At 40.8% G+C, this 25315-nt stretch overlaps 1 protein-coding gene across 4 annotated transcripts in view; it reads left to right on the plus strand.

Moving 5' to 3' along the window:
- LOC147253765 (CUB and sushi domain-containing protein 3-like) overlaps positions 1-25315 on the plus strand; it is a 246750-nt gene that overhangs the window by 198717 nt on the left and 22718 nt on the right. For all 4 annotated transcript variants that reach the window (XM_086219046.1, XM_086219048.1, XM_086219049.1 and 1 more), the window contains exons 57-60: positions 5078-5260; positions 8001-8177; positions 13000-13182; positions 24177-24350. In XM_086219046.1, coding sequence (XP_086075172.1) covers positions 5078-5260; positions 8001-8177; positions 13000-13182; positions 24177-24350 — 717 coding nt within the window. The remainder of the gene's footprint in view (positions 1-5077; positions 5261-8000; positions 8178-12999; positions 13183-24176; positions 24351-25315) is intronic.

Genomic DNA, 25315 nt, shown 5'->3' on the forward strand with positions numbered 1-25315 from the left:
CTGGTGAGGGCCACCTCTCTGACCTATCACCAAACATACAGGAACTGTACAGTCATAAAAACATCAGTCGCAAATATACCTATTATATTATAGTGGATTCAGTGTGTGGATACTCTACTCTGTGATACTCTGCCGATTGATTTGTGTGTTCTTTGCCTGTTATTTCCCCATTAACAAGAGTATTTCCAACTGTAAAGTGTTAATATGTAATTAGTCTTGGTGAGATCTATAACTAAAAAGGACTCTGAGTTACATAGGTTTATATGATCTCATATCTGAGGCAAAGACTGTGGAAGAAATGTTGTTTTCTCATCAAATTATCATTATATCAACTTTGATGTAACCCTAATGCAGACTCTGGCAAGTCAATTTTTAATATAACTTTTTGTTCATTTGGTACATTTAGTCCCAGACTCTCCTCGACGTTATCTGAAAGCCTGAGGAGTGTAAAACTACAAACTTCCCCTTCTAATCCCCCCTGTGCTCTTCCCTCCCATCACACTCTAGCATTCCTGACCATTTAAGTGGATCCTCTTCACTGAATGTTCACTTGTTTTGTTAAACTCACTGACCCAGAAGTAATATTTGTAAGCAGACTTGTTTGACAGCAGTTTTGTTTTTTTGTTTTTTTTTAAACCTCAACTTTAAATAGCAGTATGAACTCCCTACTCACCTTTGATATCTGGTGTTTACTCACAGTGGAACCATAGAGAAGTAGTAAGGAGGTTGGCCTCCCAGGTAGGAGACGATTCCAGAAGCTCAAATTTATCTCCCAGTCATTGTTTCCGTATATTTATTTTGTTCTTGGTTTTGCAACAGAGAGGAGTGTTAAAATGCTTTTTACTGCTATGTACAAATTTATATATTTTTACGTGTCAAATTATAGCTATAGAATCTAATAGAGTATGTAGTAATCATATTTTTGGTGGTCGTAATATTTGATGTTATGTTTTACTTCTTCTGCCATTTTGGGTTCTTTGAAGATGTGTTGTTAAAATTCTCTCCAGGAGGGAAATCATGTTGTCAGTGCTGGTTTTCTGTCAGTTGGCAGGATTACACAAAAACTACGTGAGCAATTTTCACCAAACTCAGTGCAAAGCTCAGGGGTCAATTTTTGGTTAAAATTACTTTATGCTTTAGCTGTACTTGTACTGCTTCGCCTCTTTTGGAAATAGTGATACACAACTTTTTAGTGCCATAGTATTTCCCCACGGTCATCTGTGTATATCGCCAACTACCCCCTCTGTTCTGTCTTAGAGAAATAGCCAATATAATCAGAGCAAAACACTTGCATACTAAACTAAATTAAATGCATTCAGTTCGACATGTCTGAATCCTAACAAGCATCAACTCATCACTTGAAAAGTGAAATATGGAGAGTCAGCATGAATCTTTCCAGATATGGAAAGTCAGCATGAATCTCTTCCTAAGTGTTTAAATAGTCTAAGAGATTGCTGTTTAGAGAATAAACCTTTGTGGAGGAATTTATGGTGTAGAACGGGACTCTGGAGTTAGTGACCAGAGGATTTAATCATAATAAATGATGCCATGGAGCTGAGCTAAAAACAAAAGGGATGTAACGAGTTTAGCTATTTAGCAGTACCTCTAGCGCACATCCTGATAGAAAAGGATTTACAAAAGGATTTTTATAAACGCTAAAAGGTTTTTTTTTTTGTATTTTTACCAATTGAATTGATGGAAAATGTAGAATATTTTCATATATAAACAATGGGAAATAGAGGACAAAATTTAGAAAATATTGACATTTTTTACTTTACTAATACTATTGATACAGATGTTTATTATAGACTGTGTATGACAGCATTGCTGAATTTACTGCATCAGTTCTCATCAGCAACTCATAAGAGCTAAATCATTAAGGTGTTGTGATGAATTCAGAACTATGCAGGAGTAAACATCTGTTACAACACTGAAAGTCAACAGAACCCCAACACAGCTGGATGTTGTTTACAGGAACTAAAGTTGGGATGCAGCAAATGCCTGGAGAGTTTTAAATTCGTGCAAGTTTGCATTTTTGAACTCAGTTTTTACAGGCACATTAACCAAAACTTATGTGATGCAATTAGCACTGTAATGTTACCAGAATAGATTATTTGAAAATCTGTTAACGTATGTTTAGGTTTTTTTTTTCTTCACTCTCTAGGCCGTCTTAATCTGCCTTTGAGGCTTTTAGTGATTTATATTGTAAAAGATATGTGGAGAAGATTGCTGCATAGTCTTAAAACAGCTTCATCTCTGTGGTGGAACTTACTAAAGCAGCACATTTTCAGAGTGTATATCACCAATAGCTTCAAAATAATTTCAGTAATGAATTCCTCAGAAGTTCAGCCTAGCATTATCAATAGATCTCATCCATGTGTCCGACCAAGCATCCATCCCTTCTCTCATCTGTCCTCCCTGGTTAATTAGCATGATTGGGCTTAAAACTGCTTGCCAAGCCATTTCCCTTTTGTGCTCATCTGTTGCATGGCTGAGTAGAAGACCTTATTATTTCATCACAAGGGGAGCCTGGTGAACACATATCAACTCAGATTCAAACCAAATCCACCGCATCCCAATTAGTGAGATTATAGGTGTCACATACCTAGCCGGTAGGCATCACCTTACCCAATGAGGTTAATGAAGCACCAGCAGCTGCTGTGGGACTAAGACACACATACATGCACACACAACTGAACATGAACATACCCTGCTAGCAAAGAAGGGTTGTTACTTAACACTCACTTGTCTTTTCAAGTGCATGTACAGACTGGGAGACACATAAACACTAACATGGATCAATTGCACTAATTTACAGATACACGCACATGCGCACGCACACACACACACACACACACACAGTACAAATACAGGCAGTGTGGATGTTTTTGCACATGGGTGACATCCGCCTTGCACGGAACACTCAGCCTGACAAGTCCAGCTGGACACTTGTGAGAACTGCAATGGGCACAGACGACATGAGCTTGGTGTTTGTGCAGTAAAGCTTTGTCAACACATCCACTATTAGTGCAGCTGTGTGCTGTTCTGTAGAGAGCAGCAGTCAATACACAGGAAATAATGCACACTGTATGCACAGCTCAAGAAACAGGATCTTAAAGCCAATAAAGCACAGAACTCAGAAAGAGACAAGATGTACTGAACCATACAGACAAACACAACAGATTAGATATGTTACACACAGTATCTGTCTATCTTCCTGTCTCTCTTTAATGAGCATCTTCCTGTCTGAGTATCTGTTTGAGTATCAGCCCATCTGTCGTCTATTTTGTCATCTATATCACTGTTTATCTGATCTTCTCTCGTCTGTTGCCAAAGAGTTTCTGTTCTCCTTCCTTCACTGGTTTAATGCAGCAGCATTGAAAGTGTTGCTTGGTGTTATATGTGTTTTGTGCTTTCTCCTTTACTCAGAGGATTTCCTCAGTGAGCAAAACCAAAAACCTGCAAAGCCCTTAGACTCCATCCTGACATACCTCTCAACATAGCTTGTTTTTCATCACAACATGAAATGCTCTGTAGTCATGGCAGCACCATGAATCCATACCTGTGATCTCACTCTCATTTCCTGTAGTTGAGGAAGAGAGCATGTCAAATTTTTTTACTCACTGGAGATAGCTGTAATAGGGGCATGGATACAGAATTAATGACAAACACAGACGCTCTTTTTATTTGAGTTAATTCATACGTACATGACAGCTAGTGCAACACAGAGAGGCCAGAAAGTGCAAAGAGCATCTTAGCCAATGGGTGCTGGCTGTGCCTTTTCATTTGATGTTGAATGAAGTACTGTAAACATGTGGCTGGTGGTTTAATCAGCTAATATGTGAGGGACCCACAATTGAACGGTATCTTTTTTTCATGGGTGCAACTAAATGAAATAAAGGCGCAGCTAACTGACAATACCTAGAAATAGATATGAGGTCACCAAAAAGGGAAACAATATAAGTTGGTTACACTTATAAATTTAAAAAATTAAAAATAACAACACTCAGGCTACTTGTGTTGCTTAAATCAATGCAGACACTTACATTAGCATGCAGATAACCAGAACAACAGACCAAGTTCTTACAAAATTGAGCGATACTGTTCAGTGTTCGGTCAGTGTTTGGTCAGGTTCAGGCAGAAAAATTTAGCCCACATCTACACATAGGGAAGTGAGTAAAATCTTGAATACATAAAAAGGTTTTAAAAAAAAATGGTGCTTAGAATACAGCTCCTATTATGGGTGGTTTTCTTGTTCATGCATCCAACTTGCAACCCCTACCTGCTTTTAGTAGAAATGTCACTGTCAATAGAACTGAGCTTTCACCTGCCATTTTCATACATACAGTCACATGCATTATCTCTTTTTGTGTCCCCTTGCATGTTTTTGCACCACATTTCCACTCGTCCTTATTACAATCCATGAATTAATAAGCATAAACCACACAAACATCATTGTTTTGTCCTCCTACTGCGGTATGAGTGCAGCTTCAGTCAAGTGCAGTCTGCTTGGACGAACAAGGCCATGTATTTAGCCGCTAACATTGAAAAGAAATTACACCTTAGACAAGCAGTAAAATATGTCAGTGCATCTGGCCCTGAGAGTATTGCATGTTTTTTTACATGACAATAAGCAGTACAGATTATTTAGAATCATGTAAATGTGTTGCTCTTGCGAGGTCAACCAATATACATTGTTTCTCGTAACACAGCTGGTTGCCTTTTAATGCTGGCCCTGCTGCTTTTATGGACAGAAAGCTCCTGGTGTCAAAGCAGTGAAAAATATTGGTCCTGCGGGTTGTTGGAGTGATGACAACTGCTCGTTGGTGCACTATGTGTTTTATTGTGGCCTTCTGGTGGACTCTAAAGATGAACAGTTTGAGTTCAAGTACTTTCTGCATTGTTCTGCTTGATGCAGAGAAACACAGCATTAATGTTGTAATTCATCAACACACCAACTTGCAAAGGCCTACAACACACACTCACACAAACGCACACACACACACGCATGCACAGGCAGCTAATGTGGATTGCATCTTTTTTTCATTGCCTCTTGCCTGGTTGTCCCCCATTGTAGGTGAGTCTGCGGGCACCTGTGGGGATCCAGGCACACCTGCCCATGCGAGCAGGGAGGCTGGGACCTTCAAAGTGCGCAGCAAGGTGCGTTTCACCTGCTCAGTGGGACATACATTGTATGGCTCAGCGGAGAGGATCTGTTTTCCCAATGGGACATGGTCGGGAAGACAGCCATTTTGCAAACGTAAGTGAAAGCTCTACAATGAGTCTGTGATGTTGCCTTTGAAAAGTAGGAAAGAAGGAGATGGGTCCACTAGGAAAACCTAATACACATTTACATTTCAATTTATGCAGTTGTGGCTCTATATTCAACTCAGTACTATTTGATAGTATACTTATAGCTTTTTGGTGTACGCTATTCATATGTAAGCCTTAATGTGCATGCTTTGTGAATTGTACCTCATATGCATCTAACCCTAACCCTTGTTTCTAGACGGCAACCGAAATATTCATTAATGCTGGACACTTACAGCCAAGTTCCTTTTGGATTGTGATGAATGAATTGGTGTGGTTTTTTAAAATATTAGTTCACAGAATGCCAGCTCTACATCTCATAAATTACCTTTATGGGTCAACTGGATGTTGAGGCAAATGGTTGAAAGCTTCTGCTCTCCTCCACATACTGTCAGCCAGCTCAGCTCAGTGCCAGTGTCATTTTAATTATGATAGACCGATGCAGCAGGCCCTCTGAACTATTCTCCATATGTCTGTGTTTCATTGAATCTGTTTCTCCCGTCTCTCTTGACTCATGTCCCCCAATGTCAGCCTTGTTCTCTCACTGCTCCCCTGATTTCTCTCTGTCTTAATCTTGTTGTCTGGCTGTCTGTCCATGCATGTCCATCCCACCCTCTGTCCCTCCTCAGTCTCACTTTCTCCGTATTTCTTAGCTTTTCCCTCCATCTTCCACTTCTCCTGCCCTGTTATCTTTCCATCTCCTCACTGAATTCCTGGTCTGATAATTGTTTCAGACATTTTTTTACATCTCAGGTTGGAGGGGGGCAGGAATCCAGTGGAGCCTGAATGAGTTTTGGGGCTCTCTGTCTGTCTACTGTTAAAAGCCCACCCATCCATCATCCACAACCTTTTGCAGTTTGTGGCGAACAGTCACTCTGGATATTCAGATTAATATCTATCTCACAAGCCTGTCATCAGTTATGTGTCTCATATCTTCAATTGATGATAGAGAAATCCACAGTCTCCCATCCTTTGATTTATGTTTACATGCGTGCTTACAGTAATGAGAGGATGATGACACCTGGTGTGTTGTGATATACACTTGAGTGGTTGCATATCGATAAACTCGTTTGTGTGCATGTGGTAATTGAGTTATCACCATAGCACCTACAGCACATCTGTCTCCTGCAAAATCACTATTTGATTTTCCAGCCAAACAGGTTAAGAAGAGAGGAAATCAGTTTTCTAATTAGCCATGATGCAGTTGAAACATTATGACACAAACCCTGTCTTTGTCCCTCTTCAGGGATCCAATTTGGTCGGCGTATTCAGGGAATTCTGGGGAGGATATGGCAGTGTGGAGGGAAAAAAAGTATTTTTTTTCCTCCTCATGAATTGTGCATCAAGACTTTGCAGAAAATGCATTTTTGTCTAAGTTCAATGAGACAAAGTTTTCATCTAACATGATAACAATAATATCCCAACTGAGTCAAATGTAATAGTCAAGTCAAGTCAGTTTTATTTCTACAGCGCCAAATGACAACAGAAGTTATCTCATGACACTTTACAAGTAGAGCAGGTCTAGTACCACACACACAGTATCCTTCAGTGAATTTACACCCAACAGTTCTCAATGAGCAAGCTCATCTTGCAACAGCAGTGAGAAGAGAAGCCCAGTGCACCATGAGATATCCCCTGGCAGTCTGAGCCTATAGCAGCATATCTAAGGGCCAGCCTAAGCCAGATCTAACTGTAAGCTTTATCAAAAGGAAGGTCTTAAGTCTGTTTTAAACATAGAGAGGTGTCTGTATCCCAGACTGAAACTGGGAGACGGTTCCACAGGAGGGGAGCCTGATAGCTGAAGGCTCTGGCGCCATTCTACTGTTAGAACTCTAGGAACCACCAGTAACCCTGTATCCTGGGAGCAAAGGGTTCTAGCTGGGTAATAAGGGACTATGAGCTCTGTCAGGTATGAATGTGCCTTATTGTTGAGGGCTTTATAAGTTGTAAGAATTTTGAATTCTATTTTGAATTTAACAGCAATTATAATAATATGTAATGTATGTGACTAAAAATCATTTAATTGTTTAAACTTTGTGTTCTCAGATTTAATTGCAAATATTCACATTACCACCCCAATGTTATCCTGTTTTTTAAACACAACTAAATATAAATGTGATGGATACATGATAGGAGTGGACAAAACAAAGACTGCACTGAATTTGCTGATATCAATATTAGGGTGCAGCTTTATGTATCACTGCACCAGCTCTGCTCATTAGCATCTCTAAATAAAGCTATGGCACCTTAGATTAGAGTTTCTTTGCTGGCTTACTGTATCTCGAAATGAAAGAAAAAATTAGCTGTCGTGTGTTCCCTTCTCTGAACCACACGCACACACTTACTCACACACATGCTCTCATGCACTTACAATTAGAAACAACCAATAAAATCTATTTGCCCTTTTTGTATGAGTAACCTATTCGACTAAGACAAGTGACAAATATTCATCAGGTCAGCAGCAAAAGTCAAAAGAAAGATTTCATAAAAATATAGTATTCACACAATATGGGAATAATATATAATTTTCAAGGCCCTTTAATCACCTTTAGACCTTCAGAAGTCATCTCACAGCCACACTGGAGGCTCACAAGCCTCAGATCATGAATCACTGATATGGAAAATAGAAAATCCATTACTATTTTACACCCCTGACCTTCACCTCCTCTCTTGTCTCGCCTGTATTGCAGCGGTGCAGTGTGGGAACCCAGGTACACCACCTCATGGCCGCATTTCCCGTGTGGATGGCACAACCTTCTCCCACTCCATAGTGTATTCTTGTGTGGAGGGCTATTTCCTCACAGGCTTGCCCACACGGCAGTGTCTGGCCAATGGAACATGGTCTGGCATCGCTCCAAACTGCACAAGTGAGTTTCATACACACGAAACATGAAGGCCATAATATTTCTTGCAATTGTGGAACATGCAAAAAGCACTACTACACAGAGTGCAGTGTGTTATAATGACGGGGCCCTGTCAAAGAAGCGTGTCACCCAATCAGACTCCAAGTAGTGAGATGTTTGTAGACACAGCATTAATTAAGTAAAGAATAGCACTAATCAGTGTTTCTTGACTGACCCCAATCATACATCAAGCAATCACAGAGTTGGATGACAAATAAGTAAAAAGGAGACTCTTATCAGTGTCAGATAGCCACAACAAATTAAGTACCGTCATGGTAATAATCCACTGTTTACAAATTGCTCATATATCTTATACCGTTAAAACTGAGTGGTAAATATAGAAGACTGGGTTAGTTATTGTTCCTCTAGTCTGTGATGATCAAATTAAATGATGCTAAAATTGTTTCAAAAATTTCAAATACCACATAAATGTCTCCAAGTCTCCCTCTTGTGATGTCTCAAAACGGTAGAGCACATTTTAATTGTCTAGATCCCAGCAAATGGGCCTTGCAGTAATTAAGGAGTATGCCGATCTATATTCAGCATGCACCAGGATGACTATCAAACAATAATTTCATATTATTCTTCTCTCTGAAAATCTCCATATTTTCTCCTCTTCATTCTTTTTGGTTGTTGTGAATCACCAGAAATGTTGAATGGAATGGCCTAATTTTCAATATTTGGAATAAAATGAGTCTCTGGAGAGAGAGAGTGAAAATAGGACTGATTAATGATTATACGTGCAGAAAGAAACACGAATTCTGACTGGAAACATCACAAATTGGGAAAGGTCGTGCATGGCCCAGAACAGGAGGGCTCTGCTGCAGATGATTAAAACCACTCAGAACATTTACCAAGCATCAGTGAGATTGGTGAGGTCAGATGTTTTGTGAAAAGCCCACAGATAAAGACACCCACCCACCCAGTCAGTTGCAGCGCGTACACGCTGCTGCCATTTGGCAAGCGATACAGAAGTATCCACTGCCGCACCACCAGACCACAGAGCAGCTTTTTTCCTCAGGCTGTGAGACTCCTCGGTTCACTCCTCTGCACTTCAATATAAAAAGTAGTTTGTTTTTATGACTTATTATTTATTGGTGAAAGTAATTTATTTCATCAAGAGGCACGCATCCTGCAGGGGTTCACTTTACATTACATACATAACAAAACAGGAGCACTTACAGAGTATATTGAAACTGAAAGAATGGATATAGAACTGTTCAATTCATGTCAAACTATGTCAGACCAAATATAAATACAGCCCTGCTGCGTTGATATCACAGCCCTAAACAGCTATAAAACATCATTTTGACTCATCTAATGCTCAATCTGTTTCGTTAAAACTTAAAGTATAAAGTACCTCATATGCTGTCAGTAGGCATTTAACACAAATTGACGAAATACTTTAGCTGTGAACAAGAACTGAAGCCTGCATTCATCAGTCAAACTCCCTTTTATGTGCAGCGTCGTTCAATGTCACAATAGCATCGTAAAGCAGAGTAAATAAGCATTAAAGTAGAAAACAGCAGGGAGTGCACCGTGATGGTGTTTATGTAGTTACTTTCTTGTGGTTTGAGCCTGCATGAACGCAGACGTGCTGAATTTGAGTTCACATCAATGTTCCTCTGGGCTGGAGCCGATAAATACCTGTACCTAATGTACGAACATTCGACCCAGGATTGAACTCTGTGTATAAGTACATTTCCTTTTTAACCTCTTAAGATCACACAATTAACTGCGTCTAGTTTGCACTGCAAGATATATAATGTCTCACTTATTATTCATAGGTATATTTTCTTCTTTTTCTAAGTGGTACGTCGGGACTATATAATGAATCACCTTAAAGAGCCAAGTTGTTCATCTATAAAATAAATCCGTCTTGAATTTCTTCTAATTATTACTCTCACTCCTAAGCCTGCTCATCAACAACATTGTGATTGTTATCCTTCTGTGTGCCATGACTTCCCACTTTATTGGTCTAAAGGTCACGTCAAGGACATCAACACTTTAAATGCAAAGATTGTTTCAGTGTAGCTTCTTTAAGGAGGCAATCATTTTCTTGGTTTAAGTTGTGGTTGATCATCTAGGTTTCTCGATCAAGTCTCTCAATAATCTCAAAGAGAAGCAGAAAAATTCATTGTTTTACAGTCTTGGGGGTTGATAAAAGAAATTTACAGAGGAAAGACTTGTGATGGGAACTGTGAATCAAAAGCACAATGTACTATTATAAAACAGTATAAAGCTGATTATTCAGGGAGACAGTTGTTACATGCAGTGATTGTGCTTATTTATCTTTATTTACATTCTCCTCTTTCTCCACCTCCTCCTGTCATCTCTCTGTGGGGTTTGAGATTAAATATACACTTGCCAACATGCCCATCAGTGTTGCAGGTGTGTTTGCAACTTGAGGCAGTCAACTGATTTTGTACACAGTATGCAGAAGAGCAATCCACTTTTACATTGCATTAATCCGTTGATCCGGGATAAATATATCCAGTTCAAGTCAAATCAAGTCTGACTTTAAGTCAATTCAATAAATAAAAGTAATACATACATATGAATTATTTATTAGGAGATACAGCAAGGATTCCAGACCAGCTCCGTTTAACTGCAGGTGCAGTACTTAGTAATTGCTTGCAGCTTTCTGCATTGTGCTGACAGGCCTTGTTTTCAAAGCCAACAGACAGACAGCACATGCAAACATTTACATTTATGTCCAGGAATCATTTTGTTTCCCTCTCCTTTTTCTTCCTTTACTTTTCCATGTTCTCTTGAGGCATTCTATTTGATACCAACTGAAATTTTCATCAGCTGTCTTTTTTCATGCCAACTGGGTCATGTATGGAGAGACTTCTAATATTCAATTCAAGATAGTATGTTTTACTGTAGTTTTAGTGACTTGAGTCTTAGTGAATAAGATACCTACAATAAGCCATACACAAGTATTTGTCTCCCTAAAATACTGTACCCATATACAGACAAACACTCAGTTACAAAGACTCAGCTGCTATTCCTGTTATTGTCCTTCAAACCACCCTATTTAAGGAGCCAAACAAGGTCATTTGTGCCAGTTTCTTCAAATCAAACATTTGCAATATGCACATTCTGTATAAAAGTCATTCATAGTAGTTTTGAATGTAGGGGAATGAATGATCTTGAATCACATATATTTAAATTCAGATCAAGTAATCAATCCCATATGAAAAAAATATATGAATCCCATATGGATAAATTCTCAGTAGACTATATGCTACAAGACATAAATACAGTAACTGTTCACTGTGAGTTGTTCGAGCATCACCTTACATGTAAGGCCAGTGAGTCAGAGCAAAACAGTAAATGGAATGGTTGAATGATAGTGACTGGGACAATGACTCCTAATTATAAACTAAAAAGGTTATTGAAATAAATATTTTGAATTTTGAAATCTGAATATGAATGGGCAAAATTGGAAATTCAGAATATTGAAATGTATCTGGGGTGGTAGTGCCATTGGACCACCTCCTACAAACCAGTTTTCAGTATGCAAATCGTCTACTGCAAACATTGTAAATGCCTTTTTTTTTAAATATATTTCTTTAAGAAATGTCAAAACATAAACTAGGAATGTTACAGACATTGAAATGGAATTCCTGAATGTGGCTTTTGATCACAAACTTTTTCAAAACTGATTAAGTTCTGGTCTTGGAGCAGAATACATCTATTCATTTCCTTGTCATTTAAAATTGTCCAAAAAATGGTCATCTCGCAAATGCAGGAGGACAAATAGCCTCCTTGATGTATGTACATAAGAAAATGAATCACATTTATTAATGGACCAACAGACACACAGACATGGCAGTCCCAAGAGCAAGGCCACAAGGCTACAAATGAAGTCCAACACGATGAGTCACTGTTTATCAAACATCAAATTCATCTGTCTCCACTGAACTGAAATTTATCTGACACTTCATCCAAAGCTTGATACTGGATACAAAATCCTCCGACGAGGATGTTGTACAGCATTCCTCTAAACATAGAGTGAACACATGCACGCAGCAAAGGTACATACAGTACAATTGTCCATGCGATTCTTTTCCTGCAGAAACGTGGTAACAGGGCATTATGGAGCCCAAGGATGAAGCCCTTGTAAGAAGTCATGTTTTCATGTAAAAAAAAAAAAAATTTTTTAAATCTAAATTAAATATTGCTGTATCCAAAGGTTTGCATTGTCACAAAGGGTTTCTAGTTCATGAACAGTTGGCTTTCTATGGATATTTTAAGTGTTGGTCTGAGACATTTGTGGATCATTGGAAGGGCATTGCAGTGGAGCTGCTGGATCTAGCACTTAAACCTTTTACTAAGCTTAAAGTATATCCCACTTTTTCTCAGTTGGGATACTTGGATGAGACTCCAGCAAAGCTACGCTTGTCAGCATCACACAGTGATCATGTTACTTCCATAAACTCTTTGGGTATTTAATGACCTTTAGATTAAACATCAACCTTTTTAACCAACGAAGTAAACCAGCAAATAGAAATATTAATAGATGAAAACCATTAAATTGACACCTTTTTATTAAAAAAACATACATTCTACTGGATACCAATTTGAAATATGTGGGAGCATGTCAATGCTTCAAGTCAGAAAATAATAAACAATTGTATATATACAAAATTGAAGAGGATAAAGTTACAGCAGGCGCTATCCTGACAAACTGATACTGTGTTTAGTCTTTATCCGCTGTATTTTAACACTGCTCAGAGATGATTTTTGATTCAAATTCATTATTCTTTACAAACAACAGTGATCACCTGTGGCGACCCAGGAATTCCAGCAAATGGACTAAGATTTGGCGATGACATCACAGTGGGCCATAATGTGACATTCATGTGCCAGCTGGGGTATATGATGATAGGAGGGAACACCAATGTTACAAGGACCTGCACCAGCAATGGCACATGGAGTGGAACCATGCCAGTGTGCCAAGGTAAGTGCCGGCCACAAACACATACTCACATTGTGTACATAATATAGTTGAATGTCAACCTTGATAATCATCAGACCATACTGTAACTTTGGCACACTGTCACTTACAATATAGAAGTACATTCTTGCGTCCTTACATCTCGTGAGATTAGCAAACATGATGACACAGAGGTTCCTATGTGGTCATATTGTGTTTATGCAAAAGTGCAAACAAAATATCATGTTTTATGTCTTACATTGGTAAACACACACCCACATACACTGCAAGCAACTGTGACTGTGTTTTTCTAAATGGTGGCCTGTGCATTTCTATTTTAAAAAGCACCTGCACACTTTAAGTTTCTAGAATAGCAAGAGGAGTTGCAAAAAATTCAAGCAATTGATCAAGTACACAGTGATTTCACCCACAGCTGCAACTAGAGTTCCACCTGTGGTGGCACAGAGCCAAGGCTAAAAGTTCCTCTAACACCCAATGATGGATGGCTAACAAGTCCTCTCCATCACAACAAGGATCACTCTAATTAAACGCCAACAGTTAATCACTGGATTCTCTCTAAACGTTTGAGCACATGCTACAGCTCGATTAACATCAGAGTTACAAAATCCACAAAAGGACTTAGCCATTGTTTGCCCATCAGTGCTACACCATTGTATGATTTATGACGCTTGAGCAGAAGCATAGATTAGCACGTCTACCGCAGACACCCAAAAGTAAGTATTTGCATGGAAGATTAAGCTGTGCAGCGAACAGCTCAACAGTACACCAGAAAGGAAGAGCTCTCAAAGAAAATAAATGGTAAGGAACTTTTCCCAGACGACTGTCTCAGTTACAAAGAGCAGAGCTGATGTATTTACCTCTGGAGAAATAGGAAAGAAAAAATCAAATGTTAGAGCTAAAGAGATAGCAGGAGAGGCTGCCATTTACACAGACAAACACAGTAACAGGTAGGAAATGTAAAGACAAGCCAGTTGCACAACTTCAAAAAATGAAATAGAATTAGGGAATGTAAAAATATCATAATATTATATGAATTGTTACAACCAGGCTGTAAAACTGATTCAGTGGACTGGGATGTTCCCCCCCCCCCCCCCCCCCCCATTAGAGCATCAATACCCAAAAATATCACGAAGGCCAAGAAGTCTTTTCAACAATACAGCGACACTCAGTGGCCAGTGCCTTCTCTTGCTAAAAATGAATGCTACTACTGGCGGGTTTCAATCCTATAGCCTACAACATAAACCATTGAATGGCAGCCAACAAGTCATGATGGAATAATGCTATTTGTTACACATTGCCTTGTTCATTATATTTATTTAGTTATTTGTGAATGAGAGCTCTCATGCTTTAACCAGTAGCACAGGGTTTGTCTCAGTTATTCAGTTCTATTTTGTTAAATGTAATTTTGCAAGTCTTGGCATGTTTGAATTTGACTGACCTGGAAAAAAACCAAACAACCCAATAAGGCATTGCAATGTTTTATAATTGCACAATGTAGAGTTTGCCAATATAGCGGTTTAGATTGTTGTGATTTAGATTTAGATTTTGATTTGATTTGATTTGATCTTTATTCATCTTGATCCATCAAAACATACAAAAACAAATACAGATAAACAAAAATTCTCTACATAAAAGAATATCACGTGATCCATACGGTGCATGTGCAATGGATAAGTTCAAGAAGGGGCAGAAGGAAGTCAAAGCTTATCTTGTCCTGCTCCCTCTTTACAATTTAAATAATCATCTTTAAACAACTTGCGTATCTATGTGTGTGTGTCTATGTTTGTGTGTGTGAATGTGTTCCTACATATCTTTTGCAATGTACATTTTCTATATCCTTTTTTCAATACGCATTTTCACATTTTATCTGAATATATACATTTTCTCACAAAGAATTAATAAATTACCATTGATAACAAAATAAATCACATCTTCTAAACAAAGTCAGCTTTTGAGCCCCGCATGAATGTCCATGAATGATAGTTTGTAGGTGCTTTTGAATTTATTATTATTATTGCTCTTTTTTGTTTCCACATTTAGACTATTCAGAGGGTTACCCCACAGACTGAGATACACCTGTGCACCTTCGTTCCCTTCTTAAATCATAACTACCTTGTCTATTCATGAACATCTTTTGAATATTTAGATTTAGATTATTACTGGCATAATGTGTATAGTCACAGGGATTAGGCTACTGATACTTACATAAAAATGAGAGTAATCATTTGGTGGGGATATAACACTGTTTATTTCATTACTACTCCATTCCACTGAAGTCCACCCCTGAACCACCTGATTCACACCACTGAGCTGGAAATGGACTCAGTGCATAAAAGAAGCAGTCCATTCTTTAGCTCAATTTATAACAGGGAGGTGTGGTTTTAAATTGCACATTTCTTTCCCTGCCCACATTCTCCAAGTTTGCCAAGAAGTTTGGAACATCCAAACTGACTCTGATTTGTAATTTTTCATAATCCTTTTTCAGTATTAAGATGCCCTGTTCTGTGGTAAGTCCATGTTGTTGGATGTATCAATGATTGCACAACTGTTATCCAGGCAGTTAAATGGGGGAGAGACAGAGAATATTGGTGTATGTTTTGTAAAGGCAGTTATGTGTGAAGCTTCTAACCTCCAAGCTCTAATCCTTGACAGCTCAGGCACTCCCCCATACTGCTGTGCTTGATGGGGGTGGAATGGAGAAGAGCAAAAAAACCTAAGAGCTTAGTCATCTTCATCACAGAAACACTCACATACCATCATGCACCCATACAATCATATAGGGGCATTTAATTACACAACTGTCTCTCCCCTGCATACATAGGCACCAAAGCTTACACACCTTCCCTCTGGCTTCCGCCACTCTTGCTGCTTGAGTGCTGTTAGCTTGTACTGACCTGCATCCATTAGTCAGCCAGCCAGGGGTCACTCTGCCTCCTCGTACTCACTCCGATGCTCATACTTTTCCAATAGCTCTTATTTCTCTCATGGGGTGAATGAATAAAAACAGACGAGAGAGAGAGAGAGAAAGGAGTCTGATTACGAAGTAGGGGCTTCATACATTCATTTAGTGATTTCTCAATATGGATGGTGTTGTGCAGAAATGCAGATGTCATTTTTTCTTATGTCCCCCCTTGTCACTGTTCTCTTCCTCTCCCTTGATCTTTCTCGTAGACTTTCTAGGACAAGCAGAACAGCTCCCTGGTTTTCATAGCATTTTTTCATCTTTCTCAGTGATTCTGACGCAGCAAGAAAAGGACTGAGAGGATTTTGTCCCCTGTATTTGAGATCTGAAAACAATGCCTCTTTTTATATGATAGGATGCCTTTTCTTTTGCATGATTTGCATTTGAGTTGACGACGCAACAGTTCAAGCAGGGCAGGCTGTTTTAAACTGTCAGGATATGAGGCATCATAGGTGAGGATGATGATCTGCAGGGATATGAGGTGACATTCCAGGAAGATAGCGATGGAGAGAGTGGGGGGGCAGAAGGAAAGGGAGAGAATTTAAGATTAAAAGAGACAAAGAGGTTTTGCTCGTGCATAATTTTGTGCTTAATGTGTACTCGTCAGTGCTAGTCATACGGCTTGTGTGCGGCATGCATACCCACACTGCCAATGACACATCCTAAGCCTCACCGGGCAAGGAATCTGTTTGAATCCCAGGTTTGGCGTGTTCAGCTAAGAGGCACTAATGCTGCTTAGGACTACTTAGGAAAATGGGGACACTCTGCTTCTCATTCAGTTCTGCCTGCCACCAGTTCCTTTATTTTTTTATTCTTTCCTTCTTTTTTTTAAAGTAATTTCTGATTGAGTGCTTATGGGATTAGTAGGCCTATTCCCTAAATCAGCATAATGTTCCTACTTGTACACATGCCCTCACACTCTCCCTCCTCCAACTGTCTTTGCCTCTTTCTTTTAGTATGTCATAGAAATACTGTAGGGAAACACACAAACATGCATAGACCATTTTATATTTTGCAGCTTCCAGTTGGCATGTTAGTGAGATAATACAGGGTGAACTACCCTTTCTTACAAGGGCTCCTCGGTAACAACATGAAAATCCGAAATTGAAGACTTTCTTTACCAATTTATTAACATCAAAGAGAAAGAATTTCAAGCAAACTGTTTTGTCCTTGACAACTTGAGACAACATTGCATTACCAATCAGTAATATTTTGCCTTTGGCTTTTATTTGTCACGCCCCTATATAACATATATCGCATCCCATATTATGTGTGTGTGTGTGTGTGTGTACATTATATATATAGATATATAGATATATATATATATAGGGAGAGAGAGCGATAGATAGATAGATAGATACATACATACACACACATATATATAGATAGATATGTGATCACATCCAGTGATGATCCCTTTTTCGAGCTTGTGCTAGTCTAAGGTTGTTGATCCAGGAGATTCTCTGGCGGAAGTTGGCAACTTCTTCGGGATGTGATGGTGGTTCAGTGGCTCTTTGACCAGATTGTGGGGTGTGGATCCATAGGCATTTCCGAGGTCCATCCACATTACAGTGAGGTCTCCCTTCTTCATCCTGGCTTCACACCTGATACCTTCTGGATCCCTCCTTTCTGGACAGAGGTATCGATGTAGGAGTTCTTAAGGATTTAGTCTGTCAGTCACCTGGCAACGAGGCTAAGATCTTTCCTTCAACTCTTAGCAGGGAGATGGTTTGGAACTGATCAATGTTACGGGACTTTTCTTCCTTTTGGATCCACACTCCCTCCGCTGAAGGTGATTACCTTCACGATCTTCCAGAGCTTGTACCTTATAAGGTACTCCACTAGGCCCCGGAGGGGAGCTTGCTTTTGCCCTTATGACCATCTCCTGGATCTCCTTTCAACCAGGCTCCTTCTCGTCAAAATCCAGAGCTGGTACAGGTGCATCAATCAGGGACCTTCAGGGGTCCAGGTCTTGCTCTCTGCATTCATTGCTGTAGGCCTCCTTAAGGTGGTGGTCAAACCTCAGCTTTGGAGCAGGCAAGCTGACCACTGTGCTTGTGTCCTAGCAGCTTTTCCATGAACCCAGATGGATTTGGCAGGAAGGCAGCTAGCTTCTTGGACCTCTCCTTCCTCTTCCTCCTGTGCCACTGGACTCTCCACAAGGTCATCAGCTTCTTGCGGATTATGCTGTATAGCTCTGAAAGACGTCCTCTCTCCTCTTCACTGGCCACCTTGAACTGTTACCTCAAACTCTTCAGCTCTTGTCTGAGCTGATGGATCTTGCTACATCTGTTGTTCATGGTGTAGGGTAGCTTCAGTGTTTGCTTCTCTAGCCCGAACCTCTCTGCAGCTAGGCTGATGATGATCATAGTCATCGTCCAGAGGCATCACTCAGCTTCCCCCTTTGCAGTTGCTTCGAAGATGGTGTCAGCGTCTTCATCAAACTGGAGCCACTCCTTCTCCTTACTAGCTTGGGGCCACTTCACGCGATGATGTTCTGATATCCTGTGTGCATCAGGTGCTTGTGTCACCTAAAGGCTCTGGGCACTGTGGGGTGTCTCCGGGCTTGGCTCCTCCTGCGTCTCACCAAGCGAAGTTCCTGCACGCTGTGACTCTAGCACCTTCTGCATACACTTCATCTTCTACAATTCTACAATTCTACAATTTCATTTAGCAGACGCTTTTGTCCAAAGTGACGTACAACACAAGCAAGAATTCAGACTTAAGGAAAAACCCATAGTAAATGCAAAAGTGCTTCAGTTGTGATTTGGTCACAGGTATTGCCATCTAGTGGCAGAAGAAGTGTAGCCCCCCCCCCCTCTTTTTTTTTTTGGACAAACTTATAACATCACACAACACAGTTAGTGCTACATAATCACTAAGTGCTGGGTCTTGGACCCTCTGACTTATTCTACCCCACAGGACAAAGAGGAGAAGAGTCAGGTTAAGTACCTAGGTGCTCTCTGAACAATTGAGTCTTCAATTGTCTCTTAAAAGTAGAAAGAGACTCAGCAGAACGCACAGAGTTCAGTAGTTCGTTCTACCATTTGGGAACAACAGAAGAGAAGAGTCTGGCTAGAGATTTAGAGCAGCACTGGGCTGAAAGCACCAGGCATCTTTAGCATGCAGAGCGTAGTGGGCAAGAAGGAGAGTAGACCTGGATCAGGGATTCCAGGTAGGCTGGAGCTGTTCTTGTGATTGTTTTGGAAGCCAAGAGAAGTGCCTTGAATTTGATTCTGGCTGTCACTGAAAGCCAGTGAAGAGAAACCAGCAGCGGGATGACATGTGCCCTTTTGGGCTGGTTGAAGACCAGATGTGCTGCTGCATTCTGGATCATCTGCAGAGGCTTGAATGAGCATGCAGGGAGGCCTGCCAGAAGAGAGTTGCACTAGTCAATGCATGAGATGACAAGAGCCTGAACCAGAAGCTGTGTGGTCTGTTGGGTCAGGAAGGGTCTGATCTTCCTGATGTTGTAGAGGGCATAACGGCAAGACCGAGAAACTGAGGCCACATGAACCTTAAAGGTCAGCTGGTCATCAATCATGACACCCAGGTTTCTGGCTGAGTTTGTGGGCACAAGTAGGCTCGAGTCAAGTTGGACACTGACCTGAGGCTGAACAGATGGACAAGCTGGAAAGACCATAAGTTCAGTCTTAGACAGATTCAGTTGAAGGTGGCGTTCCTTCATCCATGTGGAGATATCAGCAGACACGCTGATATACGCTCTGAGACCGTTCTGTCATCAGGTGGAAAAGAGAGGAAGAGAGTGTCGTCAGCATAACAGTGGTAGGAGAAGCCATGGGAGCGGATCACTGCACCAAGTGAGGTGGTGTACAGAGAGAAGAGAAGGGGACCAAGCACTGACCCCTGAGGAACCCCAGTCGATAGGCCATGTGACCTAGACACCTTTCCTCGCCATGACACTCTGAAGGATCTGCCTGTGAGGTAGGACTTGAACCACAACAAGGCAGAACCAGATATGCCGAGCTCAGAGAGTGTGAAGAGGAGAATCTGATGGTTCACCGTGTCTAAGGCAGCAGACAGGTCCAGCAGAAGTAGGACAGAGCATTGACCAGCAGCTCGAGCTAGTCTCAGTGACTCAGTGACTGACAGGAGTGCAGTCTCAGTGGAGTGGTCACCTGAAGCCAGACTGAAAAGAGTCAAGTAGGTTGTTGTTCCGCAGATGTTCAGAGACCTGGTTAAATACTGAGAGCTCCAGTATTTTTGACAGGAATGGCAGAAGTGATACTGGCCTGTAGTTTTCAACCTTGGCGGGGTTGAGATTAGGCTTTTTGAGCAGTGGGGTGCTTAAAAGTAGCAGGAGTGTGGAGACCTCATCCTCGCTCAGAGGAGCAAAGGAGAAGAGTGAAGCAGCAGTGGCAGGTTGGTGCTGACTGGACTGGTCAGGCTCAGAGAACTGGTTGCTGATTGCAGCAACCTTTTCGGTAAAAAAGGAGGCAAACATGTCTGAAGTCAGTGCAGTGGAAGGCTGAGCAACTGGAGGAAAAAGCAAGGACTTAAACGCCATAAACAGTTTTCTGGAATCAGAAGTGGCACAGATCTTTTTCTGATAGAAGGCTTTCTTAGCGGACTGTAAGCATGAGGTGAAGGAAGCAAGTTTCTGTTTATATAAGGACAAGTCAGTGGGTTCTTGGGATTTACGCCACTTTCTTACTGCTGCCCTGAGTCCAGCTCTTTGTTCTCTCAGAACTTCAGAGAGCCATGGACTTGGTTGTTTTTTTCTTGGCTGGTTTGGACACCAGGGGGCAGAGTTTGTCCAGAGAGGATGCCAGAGAGGAACAGAGTGTGTCGGTAGACTCATTAACAGAAAGTGAGGAGAAGTGCGAGTGGCCCGGCATGACGGAGTTCACCTCATCAGACAGCTGTGCTGCTGTGAGGGACTTCAGGTCTCTGCGGAAGGAAACCGTCTGTGTGGGTGTCTGCAATTGCGGAAAGGCAGCCGCAAATTTGACCAAGAAATGGTCTGACAGGTGGAGTGGGGTAACTGTCACATCTGTTATGGAGCAGTTACGAGTCAGCACCAAGTCAAGGACTTTACCAGCTTTGTGGGTGGGAGGAGAAGGAGTTAGGAGTGCAGCTGGGGTAGCTGTGTTTTCTGGGCGGATCCATGTCTCAGTCAGGGCTAGGACCTGAATGTCTGAGAGTTTCATCAGTGAACTGATGAATTCTGTCTTTTTGACTGCGGACTGACAGTTCCAAAGACCAAACGTGACCAAGTGTTGGCTGGGACCACTTTCTGGGAGTGCAGACAGGTTTTGCGGATTGCGTTTGCGGTAGACTGTGCGTTTTTTCCGATTGCCAACAATGACCGGGATGTGTGTGAGACACATTGTGCGTTGGCCTAGTGGATCCGCAGGCCATTTCATGGTGTTCATGGAATGCAGTTAGCTTCTTCAGCCAGTATGTGTGGATCATATTGGGGCCTGGTGCTGTTTGTTGTCATTCTGTCTTGGATGTCTGCCATTGAGATTGTTACTGGTTCTTCTACTGGGAGGTTTATGTGGTCAGTTCTCAGGTCCACTAGGCATTGTGCATCAGCGTTGTGTGATGCTTCTCTTTCCCATATGCCCTTCCATTACTTTTCCATTTCAGCTCATATATATATATATATATATATATATATATATATGTGTGTGTGTGTGTGTGTGTGTGTGTGTGTGTGTGTGTACAGAAAGACTGAAAAAGAGTGACTATACTGCTGCACCCTGTCCATATGGAAAGCCTTTTGGATTCACTGCCAATCAAACAAACCAAGAACACAATTGTTCTGTGTTTGGGATGCATGACTATGTTTAAAACAAAAAAATGATGCATTGTTGAGGGAGGATGACAACAATGTAATACAACTGCTATAATTTATTCACATCCCCAAAACCCTTATCCCATCTGAGTCCACATGGGTTCATTTCCAAAACAAACAAACTCCATGTTTGATTACACAGTCATTCATTTATTGCATTTATTGAGCAGAAAGTTGATCCATCCATCCGTTTCCTATTATCCTTTTAAGAGTCGCGGGGGGGGGGGCTGGTGCCGATCCCAGCAGCCTTTACGTGAGAGGCGGGGTTCACCCTGGACGGGTCACCAGTCCATCGCAGGGCCAACACATAGAGACAGACAACCATTCACACTCACAGCCACACCTACAGTCAATTTAGAGTATCAATCAGCCTCGTCCCCTCTTGCATGTCTTTGGACTGTGGGAGGAAGCCAGAGTACCCGGAGAGAACGCGGGGGATCTTTCTGTGTAGAGTTTGCATGTTCTCCCCGTGCCTGCGTGGGTTCTCTCTGGTACTCCAGCTTCCTCCCACCGTCCAAAGACATGCAATTTGGGGACTAGGCTGATTGATACTCTAAATTGACCGTAGGTATGAATGTGAGTGTGAATGGTTGTTATTCTCTGTATGTTGGTCCTGTGATGGACTGGTGACCTGTCCAGGGTGTACCCCACCTCTTGCCCGTAGATGGTGGGATAGGCTCCAGCCCCCCCGCCACCCTTACTAGTAAGGAATAAGTGGAAGACGACAATGGATGGATGGATGGATGGAAATATAAATTGTTAACATTCGCATGTTTTAAATATGAATTGTACCCAGTAACATATCAGACAACAATCAACACAAATATATAATTTTCCTCTGTCGGTCTGCCTGTCTCAACAACTCTGGGGCCATTAAGAAATGAACATAAATTGCCAAGTTATGTCAAATCTAAAATTAAATACGCATTATTTAACTGCCCCAAAGAATGTCTGGAGCAAAAGTATTACAATTTATTTTATTGTTTTTGTATGCAACAATCTAGACTTTTTAACCTTTGATCAAATGTTTTTATTATTCATGAGCACCTTATTTTTCAATGGAGTTTGATATCTCTACACCAGGGAGCACTTGACTCTCATGCTTACTGGTTTTCAAGTGTCTGAAAAGAAGAGAACACTATCATTCCAAATTACAGTTCATGTATATTCATATGCTTAAAGCTCACAGTTGGTTTCTCCTTTAAAAAAAAAAGATCCTTTCTTTGTTACATGCATACTGTATTTGTCTAAGTTACAAAGATTAAATGTCCTGACTATTCTGACATGTTTTACTTCATGTTAGAATAAGGAAAAGTTTAATGTTTTTTACAGCAAAGGAATATTGCATGTTGAATACTTTCTTGATTTACACATGGAATTCTAAAAATGTGTTTGCTATAAATTCATGTCGCTGGTTTAAGCTTTCGAAAGCTCTACAACCTGAATAATGTACTGTTATTATAAACTATTTACTATTAGTATTTGATACACAGCAGATTTAGTCTAACATCAAGTAAAATTTGATACCACTTCCATCTTTTTCATTCCTGAGAATTGTGCTTAGAAATGCAAAAAAAGAGGATATAGCCGGTGGGCACAAAGTATTTATTTATCAGTTCTAGACTATCCTCTGATAGCATCCTCTGTCTTATAAATTACACTGCTGGAAGATTTGAAGAAACTACACTCATGATTTAAAAAAAAACTGCAAGAAAGATTATTATTATTAACTAAAGAACGAATCAACTGGAGTGTATCTACTTCATATGCACATGGAAGGAAAGAAGAGTGTGTACTGGGTATATGTTTTCCCTGGTGTTATATTTACGACCAATCTGTGTGTATGTTATGGTGTTTAATGTGATGAATATTTCTATGTATTTGCATAAGTATAACAGTAACTGTAATAGTCAGAGAACACCGTTGAACCAGATTAATTAGCGGTGTCCAGTTATTCTGTGCTGCATTATGTTCAGTGACCATTTGTGCTTCAGGGGAGCCGGTGACTTTAATGGCTAGTGACAACATGCAACAAATTTGTACTCGACCTTTATCACTTGAAAGGCCCACATGCTGTCAGCCTGATTAAAAAATTAAGGTTCAGATATGTTCTTGGTGGATTTTCACACCCTTCCTGAAACTGCTGTTGACTCAGTCCTCACTTACGAGTTGGTACTTGTCTGTTAACTTACTGTTATTGTCTCCTGTCCATAGTCGTGATGTGTCCTACACCTCCATCCATACCTAATGGCATCCTGGAGGGCTCCGTCATGGAATGGGGTACCAGTCTGAGCTACAGCTGTCTCGCTGGTTATGAGCTGTCCTTCCCTGCCGTGCTCACCTGTACAGGGAAGGGGACATGGAGTGGAGATCTGCCTCAGTGCTTGCGTGAGTCATCTTTCAACACATGTAATAGTCCATCCATCTATCCATTTTCTACCGCTTGTCCTGTTAAGGAGCCTGGCTCGAGCACAGGATCTTTCTGTGTGGAGTTTGAATGTTCCCCCTGTGGCTGTATGGGTTCTCTCCAGGTACTCCAGCTTCCTCCCATAGTCCAAAGACATGCAACAGGGGACCAGGTTAATCAGAGACTCTAAACTGATCATAGGTGAGGCTGTGAGTGTGAATGGTTGTCTGTCTAAATGTGTTGGCCCTGCGATGGACTGGTTACCTGTCCAGGGTGAACCCCGCCTCTCACCCGAAGGCAGCTGGGAGGCTGGGAGGCTCCAGCCCCTCGTGACCCTCAACAGAGCTGTAGAAAATGGATGGATGGATGGCATACTTATTGACCACTACCCTTAGAGTTAGAGCCAAAACTACCTTGTTAATGATGAAGATGATGACCTGAGCAGCCACAAGTGGGTATCCAATTCACTTTATTACATTAAGATTGTGTCATTATTAGTTGTGCATACGTGACAATAACCCATAGGGTGTTTGACAGCTCAAGGGTGCCACTGTCATCAAAATCATTCTAGCGTTGATTCAGTTAGACAGAAATGAAATTTCAAGAAGGGTACACTACTCACATGTGGTCTTTCGAATGTCACGATTAAGTGGAATAAAAACAAATGTTTTAACTAAAAGACATCCACAACACTCTGATGGATGGATATATGCTGCATTACAAATATTGCCACTGCAACTAGCAAATGTAAGCACTGGTTTTGTTTTGACAGTCATTTGATTGACATTTTACATCAGACATACTGATAAATGCAGCACTCTTTAGCCTGGAATCTCTGTTCTCAGCTGTGGGACCATTAGCTGACATTTATGCATACAATAACAGTGTTGATTGTAGACTAGGATATTTCATTATTACATATTTAATCATAAAAATCTACATGAAA

Source organism: Aulostomus chinensis, chromosome 11 (genome assembly GCF_037954235.1).
Source record: "Aulostomus chinensis isolate RoL2024-O1b breed Wild chromosome 11, RoL_Achi_v1.0, whole genome shotgun sequence".
Classification (NCBI taxonomy): Eukaryota; Metazoa; Chordata; class Actinopteri; order Syngnathiformes; family Aulostomidae; genus Aulostomus; species Aulostomus chinensis.